General features: G+C 35.4%; 1 protein-coding gene across 1 annotated transcript in view; it reads right to left on the bottom strand.

Annotated features, from left to right (window-relative positions):
* Positions 1-18,627, bottom strand: part of LOC131672135 (ATP synthase subunit b, mitochondrial) — a 125,536-nt gene extending 106,909 nt beyond the window's left edge. Inside the window, exon 1 of the mRNA XM_058949153.1 lies at positions 18,446-18,627. Within this exon, the coding sequence (XP_058805136.1) occupies positions 18,446-18,473 (28 nt within the window). The 5' untranslated portion in view covers positions 18,474-18,627. The remainder of the gene's footprint in view (positions 1-18,445) is intronic.
* Positions 18,628-21,716: the final 3,089 nt, after the last annotated feature.

Genomic DNA, 21,716 nt, shown 5'->3' with positions numbered 1-21,716 from the left:
CCCCGATACGCAAGGCCAACTAGGCGCGGAAACGGACAACCGTGCGTCTCTCACCACCTCCAAGCGCGCGCTCCCCTGCGCCGCGTCATCCACCACTCTCCGCTGTCCGGATTGCTCAATCACTTTCCTCCAGTACTCACTCTCGGATCTGCGCACGTCTTCTACCATGCGCGTTTCCACTATCCGTTCGATTCCTTTAATCGCGCCTGGTCGAGAATCGCCTGCGGCTATCTCCTTTTTACAGCTGATTCTTCTTTTTCTCCCACTTTCTCGACTCTACCCGCTCTCGTTCTCCGAAGGACTTCCTGAACACACAACGCCCGCTGAAGGGTAGCAGGGGTCGTCGTGCGGTCGACGGCCCCCGCCTGCGAGTTTTCCTGCACGGCCTTAGCTCAAGTCGGACAAGTTTGAAAAACGGATCCAACCCTGCCGCACACCTGGCAAACCGGTGTCTGCTGTGGCTGGTTAAGGGGACAATTATTCACATAATGCCCTGCCTGTTTGCACCGATAACACGCGCCCCGCCGGTCTGTTCTGATTTTTCGGGCACCCCGATCGGCGGTGAGCCTGCGCACCGCATCCGAAGCAAATTCCCGAAAAAGGGTGACCCGAACCCAGCGCGAGCCTATAAACGGCATTCTGCGCATTACGTCTCCCGTTGCCGTACCAAACTCGGCGGCAAACCGTCAATTGGGGCCGCCATTGGAACCATCCGGGGAAGCGGACGCAAGCTCCCCACAGCTAGCGCATTTGCGCTCTGAGCTTCTCCACAAGCTCCGGAGGGTTTTGGTTGCTGCGGATGTGGCTGATCAGTCATCGCCGCTTTCTTTCTTGATCCTTTTCACGACGGCACTGCGGTTCTTTCGCGAAATTTTCTTTTAAGGCTCTTCTTTTTCAATATCATTTCCTTTATTTTGCTCTATCACAGCTACCGACGCCCCTCTCACATTTTTTGGCGATCCCGAATATACGCAGCCGCTGAAATCATCATCTTTTCAGCTCCAAGCGGTGGCTTCCAACGCTGCAATCGCTCATTCTTAATCTAAAACTCCGCGCCTATCTTTTTAAATTCGCGTGTATATTTAAATGTCTTGCTACCCAGAAAATGCTTGTACTTCGGATGCAGTCCCTCTATTAACAAAACGAGCTGTTTCTTCATCGAAGGACGCGGGTTAAAATAACGAATGATGCACTGGAACGCAGCCACGTACTCATTCAACGGCTCGCCCTGACCCTGCGTTCACGCGGCAAGCTCGTCATACAAATCCATCCGATTCAACCGCCTACAGAACTCATTCTTAAAGTCCGCTACAAATTCGTCCAGAGACTCCCACGACTCCTCGTTATTTTTCGACCACAACGAAGCTTTACCCAACCTGCGATCGTAGTACCGATGCTCTCCAGCATCTCCTCGTCGGTTAATCAATAAAGGCTCTGGCACTTTCGCAACACGACCAGGTATTTCTCTAGAGAAAGGCCGCCCTCTTTCGTGTACTTTACCGGCCACGCCCGCATCGCGCTCACCGCATCGAGAGATCCGCTGTCGATGCGCCTAACTGCGCGCGCCCCAGACTTCTTCAGCAAGGCTCGCCTCCCAGACGGTCGTCAACCCGAGCTGCACTCCTCATAAACTTCCAAATCGGAGGGAAATCGCTCGTCATCGTCACTTTCCGGGCCAGCCAACTCCTCGCCGCGTTTAACTTTGTTGCGGGTCACATCCGTACGGCTCGCAGAGTCATCGTCGGGAAGCAAATCGCGTGCGCGCCTCTCCCATGACACGGCACGACTCGCAGCTCTCACTCTCGTCCACGGCGTACTTGCGTAGAGCGATGCCCCATCATGGTCGAATGCGGTCCGGAACACGTCGCCGTACACTGTGGTATTATATTAAAACATCAAAAAATTATATTCAAAATGAAATATCTCAACTTAGAATTGACCGATTTTGATAAAATCGATTTCAATGTAAAGCTAATTACTTATAGAATACAGGAAAACCTACAACGAGTGTCGAAATAGATTTCCTATCCTTCAAAAAGTTCGTGAAAATGCAAAATTTTTTGAGGCTGTAGATCTTTAGAGTAAAAATTAAAAATAATTGTTTTTAATAAGAAAATATAAGTTTAAAGATAATTTACTGAATAAATAGAAGTTGAAATTCATCATATATTTTTATAGAATTTTTAAGTACTTTATACACCCAGAAGTATAATTAAAAGTTCAATACTGTAATTTCCTTTATGTGGCTTATTAAATACTTTTCAACTATCGACCAAACAGAATTTTCATATTTAAATACAATTTTACCACCAAGAATTTCTTATTACCTGACATTTGATGAATTTCAACTTCTATTTATTCAGTAAATTATCTTTAAACTTATATTTTCTTATTAAAAACAATTATTTTTAATTTTTACTCTAAAGATCTACAACCTCAAAAAATTTTGCATTTTCACGAACTTTTTGAAGGATAGGAAATCTATTTCGACACTCGTTGTAGGTTTTCCTGTATTCTATAAGTAATTAGCTTTACATTGAAATCGATTTTATCAAAATCGGTCAATTCTAAGTTGAGATATTTCATTTTGAATATAATTTTTTGATGTTTTAATATAATACCACAGTGTGCGCCGTCTCCCCCGGATCACGGGAAGTATCGCTAGCCAACGATCCTTTGGTCGCGGCCCATTGTCCTTTCAGCTCTCGGAAATTGGGGCGCCCGCGCTGCCGATCACTTCATGGCTTCTCGGTCGACCCGATATACCGTGTTCTTGCTATCGGACATCTGTTGCCGAACCTCACGCCGATATATCCATCGCGGAAAAGCTGGCAGCATTTCCCATACCTGCCCGAACGGATCGTGTTCCTCTCTCGATCCCTCCTGTTTCACGGGTTCGCGCTCCCTCGCGTCCGCTCTCATCTCCATAGGAGCGGACACCTCCGGTAGATTAGAAGCCCTATAAAAGGACTCTCGCGCCGGAGTGTCCGTATCCCTCTCGCCTATTTGTTCCCTGCGCTGCGGAGGAAGAACGCTTACAAACGCCTCCGACCTAGTCTCCCACTGCCCGCGCCCTAGCGACGACGTCGCGACCACCGCTTCTCCCTGCGCGCTAGCTTCAATTTCTTTACCGAAGCTCCTGTATGGGAAATCCGGGACCCTTGCCGACGCGAAATCATCGGGTCGCAACGGAAGGTCAAGGTCAGGCCTTTCATATGCCACCATAAACCGCAACTCGCGATCGCGCAACTCGTCAATTGTACCGCGCGTATTGAGCCGCCTCATAGTCATGAGGTTTATCAACTCAACGGGCTCAGTTTCCTCGATCTTTTTTTTCAATACCTTAACGCGCGCGTCTTTTAGAATACGGCGCATCTTCACGCCGTCGTTGCACGCGAGGGGCATCACGAATCAAGAGGAGACCCACTCATACGGCACTGCTTACTACAATAAATAAACTCTTCTCTCCTGCGCGTCACCGCGAGAGGGATTCTCTTCCTCGAGCTTCAGCTCGAGAAGCTCCACGTGTCAGCGGGTCGAACGCTCAACTCAGCACAGTCACATGATTAAAAATTGTTATCAATCGTCATATATGTAACATGCAAAATTACTCACTACTACAAACACCCCACACACACAATATTTAACTGTCCCCTTACGAGTAGCCGGATCAGTGCACCCGAACCTCTCGCTCTACACCGCCAACAACTCAACCCACGCCTCTCTCCGCTATATTTTCACGGCTACCGCGCCGGTTCAAATTTCAGATCGACGCGCGGACCGCACCGGCAACAGCGCACGGTCGCGGTCGCGAATCCACCGAGGAAAACTCACTTTTCTACGTGCCTGTAAACAGACGCGCGACCGTAGCGAGCGCGTGACCGTAAACAAAACAACGGGCCTTCGCGACTTTTCACTGCCCGCACACCGATCCGATGCTCGACGCGCGATAATAAGGCGCGCACTCACCCAGCTGTTTCGCTCCTCTAAACGCGTAAACAGCGCGCCGGCAACCACAAGTTTCTCCTATGCACACACAACACCAATGCCGCACTCACAGTGTAAACATCGGACTCGCCAGCAAGCACATACCAAGCGAGCCTATGCCCAGCGAGAATGACAACAATAATTTCTTCATCAATAATATCTTCGTCATCTTCAGTTGATTCTAACACAGGATTCCTGCTTAAGCAGTTTGCTTCAATATTTTCTCTTCCTGGTATATAAATTATCTTGAAATCATACTGAGATAGGTAATACGTTTAGTCGCCTAATTCTTCATCAGTTCTTGCCTTTATATTCATGTTTTCTAATGGTTTATGGTCTGAATATATTTCAAAATATCTCCCTAATAACCAATGTTGCCAATATTTTACAGCTTCTTTTATCGCTAAACATTCTAAATATATTGTTTTTTTTTCTTTTGTGATTCATTTAACTTTTTTGAGAAGTAAGCTACTGGTTTACTTTTACCATTCAGCTGTACTTGTTTTAATACAGCTCATTCATTCATTCCTTCTATAGATGCATCTGTATGAATTTTTATTGGAAGTTTTGGGTCAAAAATCTCTAACACAGGTTGAGAACATTTCGCATTCTTTTGTCCATTTGAATTTTACGTTTTTCCTCAATAATTTATGTAATGGATCTAATCTAATGGAACTCTTTGGAATATATTCGATGTAAAAATTGATCTTCCCTAAAAAGTGTCTCACATTTTTCTGTGTTTTTGGTGTTGGAAATTTTTGTATCGATATAATATTGTCTTTTAATGGTCGAACTGTATTATTTCCTATTACGTGACCTAAGCATTTAACCGAGTCGGCTGCAAAAGTGCATTTTTTAAATTTTAGCCTAAAACCTTCTTTCTGAATAGCTTTTAATACTAGTTGGATATGACATAAATGTTCTTTAAAAGTTTTTTAATATATCAAAATATCATTCATCTATAAAATTTACTGAAAATTTTGTTAATTCATACCTTCTTAAGATACTACTTAAAATTCTTTGGAATATAGCTGGTGAAGTCTTAAGTCCGAATGGTAAACATGTCCACTGATAATGACCTTCTTAAGTTACAAATCCTGTCTTGCTTCTATCCTCAATCTTCAAAGGTATTGACCAGAATGCTGAGTTTATATCTAATATTGTAAAATATTTGCAATCTCTTGCTCTTACTATTATGTCATCTATGAGTGGAAATGATTGTGCTTGTGGGACTACATTTTTATTTAACTCTCGAAAATCAATGCAAAGGCGAGTTTTTCCTTCGCCTTTCTTAAAAGTCTGAGTTACTGGTGCTGCAAATGGGCTGTATGATTCTTCAATTAAATTTTTCTTCAATAAATTTGCCGCTTGATTTTCTATTTCCTGTTTGTCTTCGATGTTACATCTATATGGTCTTTTGCTACAATATTTATCTATTATTAAATCTATTCTAGCTTCATACTTTTTCACTGTCCCAATGTCGTATTTATCTTTAGCAAATACAGATTTATTCTTTTCTATTAATTTTTCCATCTCGATTTTTTTTCTTCATCTAATTCTTATATGTTTAATTCAAAATCATCTGTTGCTATATGTTCATTGAAATTAACCGAGTATTCTATAATTTCATTTTTGTCTATCTTTTGTTTAATGTTTAAGTTTTCATCCTGAATTAGTTTAAATTTCTTTATCATATTTAATCCAATAAGAAATTCTTCACAGTAATTACTATTTAAAACAAATACATCTATTTCTTTTTCTAAATCTAAAATTTTTGTTTTTAATCTTATCAAACCATCCGTGCTTTTCACACCATTAACCGTCTTTATAAAAGTTTCATTCTTATTTCCTTTATTATTTTGACTAGTCTTGCATTTATAATTGATATTTAAGATCCAGAGTCATACGTATCATTTATTTCTAAAGTACTATTTACTAACATTTTGATCTTAATTAATGGTGTGATTATTCGTTTTTTTGTTCTATACTTAAGTTTACTTTCAATACAGAATTATTCGTTACTGTGTTTTTTTCATTATCTTTAATGTTTTTTATTTTAAACCAACATTTTTCCTCAGGGTGGAATCTTTCATTTTTCTCCATGATTTCACCCATATTTACTAACATTTTGATCTTAATTAATGGTGTGATTATTCGTTTTTTTGTTCTATACTTAAGTTTACTTTCAATACAGAATTATTCGTTACTGTGTTTTTTTCATTATCTTTAATGTTTTTTATTTTAAACCAACATTTTTCCTCAGGGTGGAATCTTTCATTTTTCTCCATGATTTCACCCATTTTACATAGTTTTTTTTCTGCATTTTTCTTTGTATTTTCAAATGTCCTATTAACTGTAATCGGATAAATTTTCTTCCTTATTAAATTTTCATGTTTTTTTTAATTTTATTAAGTAAATGGTCTGTATTTATTATATCTTCATTTTCTATTTTATTTTATATGAATTTTGGTATTCTGGTGACTATCATTGTTATTAATGTACTTTGATCCATTTTTTCTTCATTTCTAATAATAATCTATCTTTTTTTATTGCATAGTCTATCAAAGTTTCTTCTTTGTATTTATAGAATAAAGCGTATCTCCATAAGTTCCATCCTCTTTTTGCATAACTCTTAAGAAATCTATCTTTTCATTGTTCCCAATTATCATTTTGTTCTAATTTTTCCAACGTAGAGTAATAATCCAATCAGTGCATGATTTATCTAAACACACTCTTAATATTTCAATTTTTGTATCTTCTGTAGTTATTTCAAACCGTGCTCACTCTTTTTCAAATGTATTGTAACGTCGGATAATTAATAATACCATTTTATTTTATTTTTTTAATTTTTTTAATTTTTTTTGTATTACGACTTCAATGCATCAAACTGTACAATTTCGAGAAACGAAAATACGTTGGAAAGTTTCTCTTCTCAAGGTTTCTTCAAATTCCAAGAGAAGATAAGCTGACCAAATAGTCTGCGATTATATGCGCGCCCAAATAAATACTCCGTATCAAGGAAAAGATATTATTGTGGCAAAAGAGAAGATAACCATCATATTGGCGCTAAAGAACAGTCAACAGACCGATGTCAACCTCGCGATAGAGCGCCCTCAAAGGTTACGTTCGAAAGACAAGATATACCTCCGAAGCCCACGTGCTCATGTTGTGGAGTATATGGCTATGACAAATCTAATTGCTGTAAAAAATTTGTAAAAACTTTGCAAATTTAAAAAAAATGTATAAGGCAAAAATTTTCTGAGACCAGCCTTAAGTCAACACCAAATTAACGAAGAAAACGTCTCATGTATCGAGGACGATCTGCCTCAATGCTTTTTTGGAATGATATGTAGACACAATATACCCCTCAAATGGACGATACTGGCATTTATGGATTAATTAAGCTAACAGGCACAAGAGGACAAATATTAAAGTACTTACAAGGAAACCACCCCAACCCGACCTCACCGATTTGAATGATTTTGGGATATGTTGTAGTACTTGAAAAAAATTAAATACGTGTTTTTTTTATCGGTCCATAAGGGCTTTTAAGGGGTGAAATCAAATCTGAAAATCAACCCCTAAAATAGGTTTTTTTTAATATTTCTCAACATCAAATGAATATTTTTCAGTAAACTCAACTTTAAAAAATTTCTTATAAAAAGGCGCTTTTAAGGACATAACATTTATACGGAAGGGTTGCAACCCCCTTTTTAATAGGGGTAAATACACTATTTTTTGTACTGTTTTACGCCATGTAATATAGTAAATCAGCTAGAGTAATTTAAAAATCGCACTAACAATGAGAAAATACCCACATTAAATTAACGTGTTTCCGGATTTAAACAAAAAAATAGTTATGGGGTGTTTCACTCAATAGAAACCACCCCCATCAAACTATCAGCAGGTTAATCCACCTAATTCTGGGATAAACAAGTTGAGTTGTTTGTTATTTCTTGAAATAATTTAGTCCTATGCATGAGCGAACTACCTCAACTAGCCAACCTGTCTCTAACCCACCAAACCCCCATAATCCACCCTTACCGAACCACATGCAGGCTAACCCACCTAATCCAGTGAAAAGCAACTTTAGTCGTTTGTTATTTCTTGAAATAATTGAATTTTACACCATAAGTGAGTTATCCCAGCTGTATAACATACCTCTTATCCACCTACCCCTAACCTATCTAACCCCCACCCTTATAAACCACCCTTACTGAAATACAAGCAGGTTAAACCTCCTAACCCTGGGAAACACGAGTTAAGTCGTTTGTTATCTCCTGAAATAATTTAATCCTACGCCTGAGGGAGCTACCTCAACTAACCAACCTGCCTCTAACCCACCAAACCCCCATAAACCACCCTTACCCAACCAAATGTAGGCTAATAGACCTAACTTTGGGAGAATTGAGTTTATCAGTTTCTTTTTCTTAAAATAATTGATTTCTACACCGCACGTGGGGTATCCCATTTTTTTTTGATAATATATATCTGTAGCTCAAACATAATTTATGACAAATAAAAATATGTTTAATACATTTTATTTTAATAGTACCAAAATGGCGAGAAATATCTCTTAAAAATAAACATGAGAATAACACGAGGTCTAATTATCATTTATAGATCTATAATTATATATTTATATTCGTATGTAGTGCAACGGTAGTCGATTTAATTAATCGAACCGTTCGCGATTCTGCTTCTCGCACGTTAGTTCGAACTATTGAGAGAGAGAGGGGGCGCGCGATCATTTGAATAAGTAGTTACACCTCAGCTGTGAACGCGAGTTACCGCCAATTTGTTTTTGCACTTTGTTTTCGCAAAAAAAAGTTTTCTCTGGGACAAATATATGCGGGTGTGCAACGACGATATTGCAGCAGCAAGCAGTGTTATAGAAGCAGCAGATAATAGCTGATAGAGGAAGTACAAGGCGGAGCAGCTGATAATTGAGGGGTAGCGGCAGTTGAAATTTTACAACAACAATTACGGCTGATCACCGTAATTGCACCGTATGGTAGATGCACCTCTCGTCATATTAAGCGATACAAAATATATTCGATATTTTGTTTATTTGTGATAGCGTTATTTTTTGTAATCGCGCCGTGCGTTAGTTCGCGGTAGAATTCAAATCTACTCTCTCTCTCTCTCCTTCTCACCGATCATAATTAAATTGTAAAATCCTATTCGCGAACGTCAGTCTTTCGGCCCAACAAAGACTGTAATGATTTTTTTTTGTTAATTAAAGTTTGTTAATTTTATTCACAGTTTTCGTCATTTGATTTTCCTGGTAGCTTAAGTATTTGAAACAAGCTTAGGTTTTGATCCAATTACGTCTAGGGGATTAAGAAGATTAGGAGTAAAGTCGCTCACACTTAAAACTCATCAAGTGTAACAAGACACGTGACTTAAGGTGAGTTCAACTCCGATCAATTGAAGACAACTAGGATAAATCATCTGACGTTAAGGCGAATACACGTATTATCATACGTGTTTAACGGAGCGGCGGTTTGCTCTGCATCGTGGGAGTTTGTTCTTAAATAAATTTCCTATTTTCAGATTTATCTCCCCCGTTACAGTAGATACATAAATATATTTACGTAAGAGCCATCGTACACATTACTACATATATTTTGATTTTTCATAATAATTGTCATCTTTTTCTTTTTTTTTTATTGGTAAATTAAAATATATCATTCAACGAATTCCTTATAGAAATGATAATCATCAAATAATTATTACATAAAATTTGTAATACTTGGGACATATTGTTATGCAACATGAATGTTATTCAAGAAATACATTTATTTTTCGCTATTTATATAAGGTTAGCCCACATGTGGTTCGGTGAGGGTGGTTTATAAGGGTGGGGGTTAGATAGGTTAGGGGTATGTGGATAAAAGGTATGTCATTCAGCTGGGATAACTCGCTTATGGTGTAAAATTCAATTATTTCAAGAAATAACAAACGACTAAAGTTGCTTTTCCCAGAATTAGGTAGGTTAGTGTGCATGTGGTTTGGTAAGGGTGGTTTATGGGGATTTGGTGGGTTTCGAGGCAGGTCGGTTAGTTGAGGTAGCTCGCTCATGCATAGAATTAAAATATTTCAAGAAATAACAAACAACTAAACTTGTTTATTCGAGGTTTAGGTGGATTAACCTGCTGATAGTTTGACGGGGGTGGTTTCTAGGGAGTGAAACACCCCATAACTATTTTTTTTTAATCCGTAAACACGTTAATTTAATGTTGGTATTTTCTCATTATTAGTGCGATTTTTAAATCACTCGAGCTGATTTACTATATTACATGTCGTAAAACAGTACAAAAAATAGTGTATTTACCCCTATTAAAAAGGGGGTTGCAACCCTTCGGTATAAATGTTATGTCCTTAAAAGCGCCTTTTTATAAGAAATTTTTTAACGTTGAGTTTACTGAAAAATATTCATTTGATGCTGAGAAATATTAAAAAAACTGATTTTAGGGGTTGATTTTCAGGGTGGATTTCACCCCTTAAAAGCCCTTATGGACCTATAAAAAAAACACGTATCTAATTTTTTTCAAGTACAACAACATATCCCAAAATTATTCAAATTAGTAAGGTCGGGTTGGGGTGGTGGTTTCCTTGTAAGTACTTTAATGTTTGTCCTCTTGTGCCTGTTAGCTTAATTAATCCATAAATGCCAGTATCATCCATTTGAGGGGTATATTGCGTCTACATATCATTCCAAAAAAGCATTGAGGCAGATCGTCCTCGATCCATGAGGCGTTCTCTTCGTTCATCTGGTGTTGACTTAAGGCTCGATGACGATTATTCCTTGGGAATCCCAAAAGACAGTCGCCATAAGCTTCCCGGCCGAAGGAATTGTCTTCGCCTTTTTCGGAGCAGTTTCCCCTTTGGTAACCCATTGTTTAGACTATTCCATGGTCTCAAGAGTGTAGTGATGTATCCATGTTTCATCTACAGTGATGAAACGAAGCTCAAAGTCTTGCGGATTTTGCTGGAGCAGCTGCAAAGCATTCTTGCAACACTTCACACGATCTCGTTTTTGGTCAATCGTGAGCAATCGCGGCACCCATCTAGCGGATAGCTTTTTCATGTCCAAATGTTGGTGCAGAATATTATATACCCGTTCGCTCGAGATGCCTACAGTACTAGCAATCTCACGCACCTTCACTCTTCTATCAGCCACCACCATATCATGGATTTTATCAATGATTTCTGAAGTGGTAACCTCAACAGGGCATCCAAAATGTTCATCGTCTTTTGTGCTCACATGGCCACTCCGAAAATTTTGAAACCACTTATAAACCATTATAATCGAAGGTGCACAATCACCATAATGTTTATCAAGCTTCTGTATAATCTCCTGAGGCGTTTTACCTTTGAAAAAGTAATGTTTAATCAATACACGAAATTCTTTTTCGTCCATTTTTTTACAACCACTCGATTTCTTTGATTGAAACGAATGTAAAACGCAAAGTAATTGGCCGATCTGGCTGAAACTGTGCTCTTCCAAGATATGCCACTAACCGAAAATAACCTTGATATGCACTAGTAGCGCCATCTCTCTGACTTTGTACGGAGTTTTCAAACGACCCTCGTATATTCATTAACTTACAAGGAAAAATCACTATGACACATCAATCTCTATCACTGCTCAGACAGAATTTTGGCACTGCTTTTCTTTACGAAGATATTGGACCATAGTCAATCGTATAAATTTTTAACTTAACTTAACTGTACTCATTCACAACGGAAGAGAAATCGGACAACATTTAGACCAGATAGCTACCACGTGTAATGACTACAAGTGTCAAGCTAAAGATTTTATTACACACCAGAAACGCAAATTAAGTAGACTTATATATAGATTATCGGTTTTTGGCACATTGGACGCAAATGACGCAGAATACTATAATCAAGAAATCGACAAACTATACAAGCACACAAGTAAAGCTGAGGTAGCAGTAAAAAATCCAACACATTTTGTGCAGAATACTTTTAATGAATTTTCAAAAGAATTTCATACGTTCAAAAATAATGAGAAGAAATTGTTAAACTTATTATTGGAATAAGAAAATGAGATCTGTATTTACAAACTATCAGGCAAACAATGATACATCTATCACTTGAAGAAATCGACGTAGCAATTGAAGAATACGAAGGGATTGTCATGCGATTTATAGTTATTTCCTATAGTTATAAGATCATATGTCATACACGTGTACTCGTCGCACACGCGGTCCGAGCGCAGTACTAAGAGAACCAATATAAGATAGGCCGAAATAAACAAACCACATGTACGCGGAATATATACACTAAGCAGGAAATGAAACAGAGCATAGATACGTAGAGATAACCGCCACCCCAAATAAATAATTAAGCTACGCTTGTCTCTCGGTTCCCAGGGCATACTTGCTCCTGAAGGAAGTGATAAGTACCTATCCTCTAGCACCGAAGGCAAGTTTGTGAGCTCCCGAGAGGGACAAGCGTAGTAGGCCAATCAATGAAGATTTTTTCGTGACATTAATACTATCAGCAAACCGACTATGCAAAGTTGTTTAATACTATGCGTAGATGAAAACGTATATGTTTCCAACTCGCAACTTTCATTTAATAACTTTTTACAGCCGTTTGAAATTTGCAAAAACATGTTTTTCGCGTATAAAACCAAAACTATTGAAGTTAAGTATGTACCTCAATGGAATAAGTTATAGATAATAGAATTATCTATAAAATGAGCTATCGCTCATCTCAATCGAGTAATTAATAATTAATATAATTACAAAAAACATCAAAATTGATCAAAAAAGGTAACATTTCAAAAATTCATATCTCCACATAGAGTGATGTTGAAAGAATTAGCTTATGATATTTTGTAGATTGCATTGTCTTCTTCATATATGCTAAATCTGAGCTAAATATAATTATTATTTTCGGCACTACAGTTGTTCGCGCCATTTGCGCTCCGAGATTAAAAAAAAAAAAGAGAGAGAGAAAGCGACCGACAACAGAATATAAGGAACGACGCAAGGGCAATAAATCATCGACTTCCGCGTTCGGTGACGTTTACAGTCGGAAATAGGCGCGCATCTGGTGTTTATTGCATATCGCCAATTGCAGCGCGTATTTCCCACATCTGCGCACCGCATGTCCAAATGCAGTTATTAGGCTTCTTAGTTTTTTAGGTGAAAATGAATTCCGCTAATCCGGCAATACTCTCGTCTTAGCACGTCTGGGGAAAACCCAGACGTGCTCGATGACCAATGATCTCGAGGCCGCGCGCGGCAATAAAAAAAAGAGAGTTCGCGGCCGGCGGCCGCAGGTAATCAAAGGTCGCACGGACTCTTCCACCCTCGCAATCGTAAGTCCCTCTCTGTTTGGCCCCTCGGGCGGGCCTCAAGAGTAGGGAGAATTTTCCGCCTATTTATTCTCGCGTCTTCGGATAGAAAGGGTTCTGTTCCTTCCGGAAACCAGACAGCTACGGTCGAGACTCTGCTCTCTAACGTGCATCTCTCATGACTCAAAGGGGTTATACGCGACAAGTCCTCTTTCTGCCGCAAGTGCATGTCTGCAACACCGAGCCAAGAGAGGAAGAGTGCGCGCTCAGGTGTGAGTGTGTTAGGGTGCGACTGACTCGCTAGTGTCTCGTGATCCCAGTGACGCACTTCAAGGGGACTGACTGCGTCAGTGGAAGACACCCTCAAGTCTCCGGGGTGCTACCAGTTCCTTCCTGCCCATCAGTCGGCAAACTAAGCGACATCGCAGTTTTTGTGTGCCCAAGACGTTGGGGCTGCGGTGCGCTGATGTGTGTGTGTGTGTGGTAGCACCTTCCCTCCATCTACCTATGTTGGCGTCGACTGTAAGCGAACACACATTTTTACTCTGAATGGCCATTCACCGTGCAAACTGTACAGGCTCCGCGAGCCTCAGGTAATCTATTGTAAGCGTATCCAATTTCTCTCTCTCTCAATTTTGTATTAGTGGCGTAGTTTTTAATTATAATAGTAAAAAACTCTGTAAGTATTTTATAGGATCTCGATGGCTTTTCCCCACTCACGACTGGGGTTTTTATGCCGGATGAGTATTCCTCACTTTAATAATTTCATTAAAGTTATATTGTATAATTAGGACTTATCATTTATAACACGCAATCATCCATCCCTAATTCCGAACTTATTTATTGTCACGTATTATCTCTTCGGCGCCTTCAGCTTGCCCGTCCGGAGTATAATTCATTGTTAATAATATTAATAATCGTAACATTTAAACTACAGTTTAAACACAGTAATGACAATTAAACCTTTTTTTTTAGTACATCTTGCATAATGCCCTGTGGCTCAACCGTTAGAGTTATACATTATTTGAAAAAAGTTTTTTAAATTTCAATAATCAAACTACAACTTTGTCATTTGAACTTTTGCTCTAAAATCAGTTTAAAAGGGTGAAATTTGTCGTTGAATATCGGGCAAAATGTGCCCGAGCGTTAAAGAAAGCGAGTGGTGGGAGATACAGATCCCGCGGAGGGGAAGTATATATAGTAATAGAAAAGCCAGGCGCTCGGCGTTTGACTTTAATATTACTTATTTTGATGTATATATAATTACGCTATTTTACTGAAATTTAGTTAACAGTTTGAGTTACGTTTTAGGGACACTTATAATGTGATAAATACAAATATATAATTACCAAAAATGAACATGTATTTTGTTTAAATGTTAATGAAATAACTACATTTTTTATGGGGATAAATGTATTATAAATAAATATAAATTACTATTTGCCTACATTATAATAAAATATAGATATATTTATATGTTTCGTATTATTTATTTAACAAATATCGAATGCGTACTTAATTAACTTAAAAAATAAAAAAAATTTCAGTAAAATAGCGTAAATAATATCAAAATAAGTAATATTGAAGTCAAACGCCGAGCGCCTGGCTTTTCTGTTACTATATGGGACGATCTATGTCAACCGGATCACTGCTGTGTCAATAATTTGATGTGACCAAAAAAATCGTGCAACGACTCATTTTAAAGCTTAGGATATCTACTTTCTGATGCTGTGTGCGCCTTTGCAAAATCCAACATGGCGGCTCCAATATGGCGGCTACAAAAGACAAACTCGTAAACAAAAAATTTTATTTTTCAAATTTTTAGTAATAAATGTTAAAAAAATTAATATTTCATATTTTTTTATGAAAATACAAAAAAGTAACAGAGACCATTTTCGCTAAAATGAAAAATAAAAAAGTTATAATTTTTTGAAAATTTTCAAAAATAAAAAACTGCGATTTTTTTACTCAGAAGGAAATGACTTTGGAAAAAAAATTTAAGGAACAAAATTGCTTGAAATTCATCAAAACACAACTGTGAATTTTTTCGAATTCCTTTGAGCGATTTTTTGCTTTTTGGATTTATCGGATTGTTTGAAAAATTAAAAAACTTCCCAAGATCTTTTACAAAAATTCAAAAAAATGTATAATGTATAACTCTAACGGCTGAGTCACAGGGCATTATGCAAGATATACTAAAAAAAAAAAAAAAAGGTTTAATTGTCATTACTGTAGTGCCGAAAGTAATAATTATATATAGCTCAGATTTAGCATACATGAAAAAGACAATGCAATCTACAAAATATCATAAGCTAATTCTTTCAACATCACTCTATGTGGAGATATGAATTTTTGAAATGTTACCTTGTTTGATCAATTTTGATGTTTTTTGTAATTATATTAATTATTAATTACTCGATTGAGATGAGCGATAGCTCATTTTATAGATAATTCTATTATCTATAACTTATTCCATTGAGGTACATACCTAACTTCAATAGTTTTGGTTTTTTACGCGAAAAACATGTTTTTGCAAATTTCAAACGGCTGTAAAAAGTTATTAAATGAAAGTTGCGAGTTGGAAACATATACGTTTTCATCTACGCATAGTATTAAACAACTTTGCATAGTCGGTTTGCTGATAGTATTAATGTCACAAATTACCTCATTTTTGGCTTCATTGATTGGCCTATAGGCAGTCTTATACACAATCTCGTGCTGTAGAGACATCTCTCCAAAGCTCTGTCATTTCACAATAAAATCATCAGTACATAACTAATGACCTTGACGCCTAGATTCCTATAAGTACCCGCGCGCGCTCTTAACTCTCGACCATTGCTACCGTGTTGTGCAAAATTTATCAATAAAAATAATATCATCAATAAAATAGATGACAACACCATGTCGTGGATTTTGTCTATTATTTGGAATGTACTCACTTCTATAGAACGTTATAAAGGATGTTCATCTTTTGTTAATGTACGATCACGTTTAAATTTATTTATCAAATTTTAAACAGTTGCAAGTACAGAGTCCGATATACATCAACTGCATTAAATTCTGTTTGATTTCTTTATTGGACTTAAGACCGATGGTTATTAATTAGCAAACGCATTAAAAACATGTATCTCTTTTTGATTTCAATAATTTTGTCAATTGTATTAGTTATTTTCAAAATATTATTTTCAAAAAATGGGACAACGTAGTTGAGGGACAGAAAGAAACAAGATTTAAGTTTATCGGTAATATATTACCAAGAGATGAATTTGTTTATCAGCTGGAAAGTACTTTCTATGAGTTTATTTGAAATACATAAATATATTGCAACCAACTAGAATGAATTTCTAAAAAGACATCAAGCAAGTCTGAATGGTAATGAAGTCATGAAACATTTCAGAAAATTATATTATGAAATTTCAAAATACCATCCAGGCAATTTATTATTATAATAATCAAATTACTATTTATTTATTTATTTATTCATTTATCTGTTGAAAAAACTGAAAGTCTATCAAATACACAAGTGTTTCACACCTTTATTTTCGTAAGTAATAAAAATACAAAACACAAGCATAAAAGACTTTCCAATCTTCTGATTACAAAGTAAGGAGGATCTGTAAATAATTTTATGCCAATAAATATGAATAGATAAAAAGATATTAATTGCCATAAGTCTCAAGTCTGGATAAAGGCAAAGTAAAAATATATTAATTATTTTTCATATTGTTAGTATAAAAATATTCTGTTTTCATAAAATTAAATACCACTCTTATAGAAAATACTTCAATAAATATAATTTCAATATGTTAGGAACTTAAATTTTATGACTGATTTCTATAAAGAAAACTCTCATGAATCCTTTGAAGCAAGAATTTAAAAAATTCTGGTTTTGAATTGTTTGCTATTGTATAAAGTCAACCTTGTAGCATTTAAAAAAAATTACTATTTATTGTTTTAAATATTTAGAAAATTTATGATGTTAATATTTTTAAAAAAGTTTAACTACAATACTTTATTAATTTTTGAAATATAGTTTTTCGAAAATTTATTTATCATTTTTACTTTATAATTAATAACTTTTGACATACATATCATATTTCTGTTTATCTTATTTTGATATAATTAATATTTTAAGATGAAAGTTTGGAAAAAAAGTTATCCAATGTGTACAATAATTGTGCAAAATCTGAAAAAAAAACATGTGATCTAATATCTCTGAGCCCAGTGAAATACATAAGAATCAATCACATATATATCATGTATATAATTACAAAAAGAGCAGATGCCATGTTCAGCAAATTAGTGCTAATTAATAGGTTAATAGAATAAATTTAAGTGTTTTATATATAATAATATAAATTTATTAACTATCATTGTCGTAAAGTCTTGCTTTGGATGAACATTATAAACAATGAAGAGAATCGATATTTCATATAAAATACTCTGAAGTAATTTCAGAGCAATCATTAAAATTGATTTCCTCAAAAAATTTTTCAAACAATACAAACCTTCAAAATTATCACATATAAACAATTAATAAAATCTATTGATATTGAGATATATAATACAAAAAGTTCAACCATAGATAAATATATTAACAAATCAGAAATCTTAATTACCAGGTACAACTACCAGTTCCATTTATTTATAAAATTGAATGGCTTTCTTTGCTACATAAAATTAACCACCTCAGTAAGACCTCATAAAATATGCCTCCTCACAAAATATTTATTCATTCTAGAAAGTTTTACCATATTTGTATTTAAGTTGACATGCATTGAATATTAATTATATCTTAAAGTAACAGATTAAGAAAAATGATAAAATATTAAAATACATCGATTCATAAAATATAGTTTAACTTTCTTCACTGACTTATAATGAGCTGAAGTACATGTGTACAAAAAATTCATTAGTCAGAAGAACGAATATTGATTTTCAACATTACAAACTGAATAATTATGTGTACTTAAAAATATTCATTATTTCACACATATTTTATAACTTTTGAAACTGAATACAATTTAAAATAGTTCAGTTCAAGTAATTTTGAATGGCTCTTATTAAAAACGCAACTGTTACGTAATATAAAAAATTGTGTGTGGTTAATATTATTATTACCATAGCGAAGACCAAAACGTGATAACATATTTTTGTTTTAATTATTTCTCTTCAAGTGAATACGAAATTAATAAATTTCTTGCTAAACGATACAATTTAATTTCAACTTGAACTTCAAAACTTGTATCCGTCAAAAAAAACTTTCCAACTACGAATCTTCATAGAAAAAAGTGTGAGCAGATAGTATCAAAATTCGTAACTTTCCGGTAATCAATAAATTCAGAAAATTCTATATACTATTCATTTGTTCGATTTCCTACAAATCTATTGTCAATAGTATATGTTTGTATAAAAATATAAGAGTAATTATTTATCGTAAACAAATATATACTTTGCCCTGACCGACTTGTATAATTAATATGAAATGAAATAAAAATATACAAACCGATATATCTTTAATTGCCAAATTTGACTATTTACTTAAATTTTTTGCCCATCTATAATTTCTTCATAATAGATTAATAACAATCAGTTTAATACGTGCGACTTCAAAATTCGATATCTCTTTTATTATAAAATTTTTTAACTTCCTGAAGTTCGAAAAACTCGCTTTTGAACCGATTTCATTTGCACAATTTAATTACACACACAATTAAAATTATTTCAATAGTTCATTACAAAATATTTTTTTTTAAATACAGAGGCTATCGTTCGTGCGATTCTTTTATGACGCGTGCGCAGCTGCAGAAAGATGTGGTGACCTCGTGGTCTTAGGAATAGTCAAAGGTATCACGATTTTCATCATAACGTTTTCTGGATTAAGAGTATCCGAACAAACGTATAGTAAAAAATGATGCCAATTTAAAATACATTCAGTTTAAAAATAATTCAGTATTAACCCTGCTAAAACAAGGACACTGGACGTTACTTAATTCGCGACGCGGGAAATTTAAAATTGGAAATAAGCTACGTCGTTTGAGCACCACTGTACCCGACCGAGGTTAGATCACAGTTTTTACCTATGAAGATGCAAGGTTTATGCTTCAAGTATAAATGGCTATTCACGAGTTTTGGTTGGCAAGAATTAAGACAAATTTGGCGCATAGATTAAAAGAGAAGCAGCAGACAGTGCAGGGCAGCAAAAGACCAAAGAAGAATTCAACAGTCAGATAAGTATCATTAATTTACATTATTACAAAGTTTCCAAATAACTGTGTAACTTTGCAGGTCTCGAACGGAGAGAGTATTTAGAAAATATAGAGCACTTGGTACCAGCAATTCCTGGCAACAGATCGATTCTCTGATTAAGACTAATCAGAGTCATTCAAGAAAACCTAGCCATATATCAAGAAACTGTCAGTGGTAGTAGCAGAGAGAGAAGCAAATAATGCAGAAGATAATGAAGAAGACAGTGAATCATTGGAGAATGCTGTGCTTCAAGACTTTCTAAACAACAGCAGTGCTTCAGAAGAAATAATTGAATTTGTTCATAGACTGTAGAGGGATTCGTGTCAAGCATAATTATTATGCAGTGTATTTGTTTTAAAAATGTACGACTATATTGTGTGGTTAGTGAAAGTATGAGTGACAAGTTAGTGATAAAAAATGTATCATTTACATTACGTTATTTATTTCTTAGCTACCTTTTATATGAAATAATAGAATACATTTTGATTACATGGACAATGAAATCTTGTTACATTTAGAGTGATCTATCTTTGATGTTGTAGAATTCTTGTCCATGCATTCAAAATGAATTCTATTAGTTTGTATAAAAGGTAGCTAAAAGATAAATAACGTATTAAAATGATCCATCTTTTTTATTACTAACTTTTTTATTACTGCATAATAATTATGCTTGACTCGATGCTCTCTACAGTGTATGAAAAAATATAATATACTTCTCTATGAAACACATTGCTAGAAGATTTTTCAGTGTGTCACCAGGAGTACTGCACATGGACAGTCTTTTCTCTTAAATCTTAAATGCCTATGAATTAATTGATTATCAAAAATCATTTGTAAGTGAGTGAAAGCTCTACTACTTAGCTCCAGAAATTCTAGAAAAAAATTCCATAAATTTATCTTATTTGGAAACTTTGTGATAATGTGAATTAATGATACTTATCTGACTGTTGAATTCTTCTTTAGTCCTTTGCTGCCCTGCACTGTCTGCTGCTTCTCTTTTAATCTATGCGCCAAATTTGTCTTAATTCTTGCCAACCAAAACTCGTGAATAGCCATTTGTACTTGAAGCATAAACCTTGCATCTTCATAGGTAAAAACTGTGATCTAACCTCGGTCGGGTACAGTGGTGCTCAAACGACGTAGCTTATTTCCAATTTTAAATTTCCCGCGTCGCGAATTAAGTAACGTCCAGTGGACGTTCAACCGGATTGAAAATCCAATCCGCTTCGAGTCTATTTCTGAATCCTACAAATGACAATTTAAATTTATCAAACTGGAATCGATCTGAATCCCCTTTAATATTTTTCTATCCTGAAATTAATTATTAGAATATGTAAAATTAATTTAGGGATAAAAAAACATTAAAGTGAATTAAGATTAATTGTACTTTAATGAATTTCAATTGTCATCTGTAGGATTCAGAAATAGACTCAAAGCGGATTGGATTTTCAAATCGGTTGAATGTCCTTGTTCTAGCAGGAAGGTAAACGGGATATAATTAAATTTAAGAATCGTGGATTCAAATAGAAATCACCTTTTATCATTTACACTGATTGTGATTACTTATTAAAAAAATATATTTTGAGGAGCTAGGCACAAATAAAAATATTGTTACATTTTAGAGACATCGAATTTTAAGTATTAGCTATACTATTTGAAATGTTATGATGAAAGCTTATATAGAGATATAAATTTTATCGAGGACCAGATCCATCGAAATGGTTTGTTAAACAGATGAAAAATATAACTTTTATTGTTACAAGTATATATAATAATCCATAGCCAATGAATGAACTTATTTCAGAAGAAAGAACAGGTTTCTATTATAGAAAATATATGTCATATTTGTGAAAAACATATAAATGATTACACGAAAGTTCACAATCACTATCATTTGATAAAAAAATATCGAGATGTAGCACACCAAAGCTGCAAACTGGACTATCAAGATTCTAGAACTATACCTTTCGTTTTTCATGGTATGTCTAGGCGAGGAGATGTTACAGCCAGACGTAATAATATATTCAAGTAATGTCGCGTTGGTAAAGGTTGGATCTTAGTTAGGAGTTAAGCAGAGGTTGGTTAAAGGGATAGCGCCTTTATTATACGTAGGGCGTTTTAAGCAGATAAAATAGTTTCTTAC

This window comes from Phymastichus coffea, unplaced genomic scaffold (genome assembly GCF_024137745.1).
Source record: "Phymastichus coffea isolate CEN01 unplaced genomic scaffold, Cenicafe_Pcof_1.1 PCOF00011, whole genome shotgun sequence".
Taxonomy (NCBI): Eukaryota; Metazoa; Arthropoda; class Insecta; order Hymenoptera; family Eulophidae; genus Phymastichus; species Phymastichus coffea.
The sequence above is the reverse complement of the archived record's forward strand: the minus strand, read 5'-3'. Positions and strand labels throughout refer to the sequence as shown.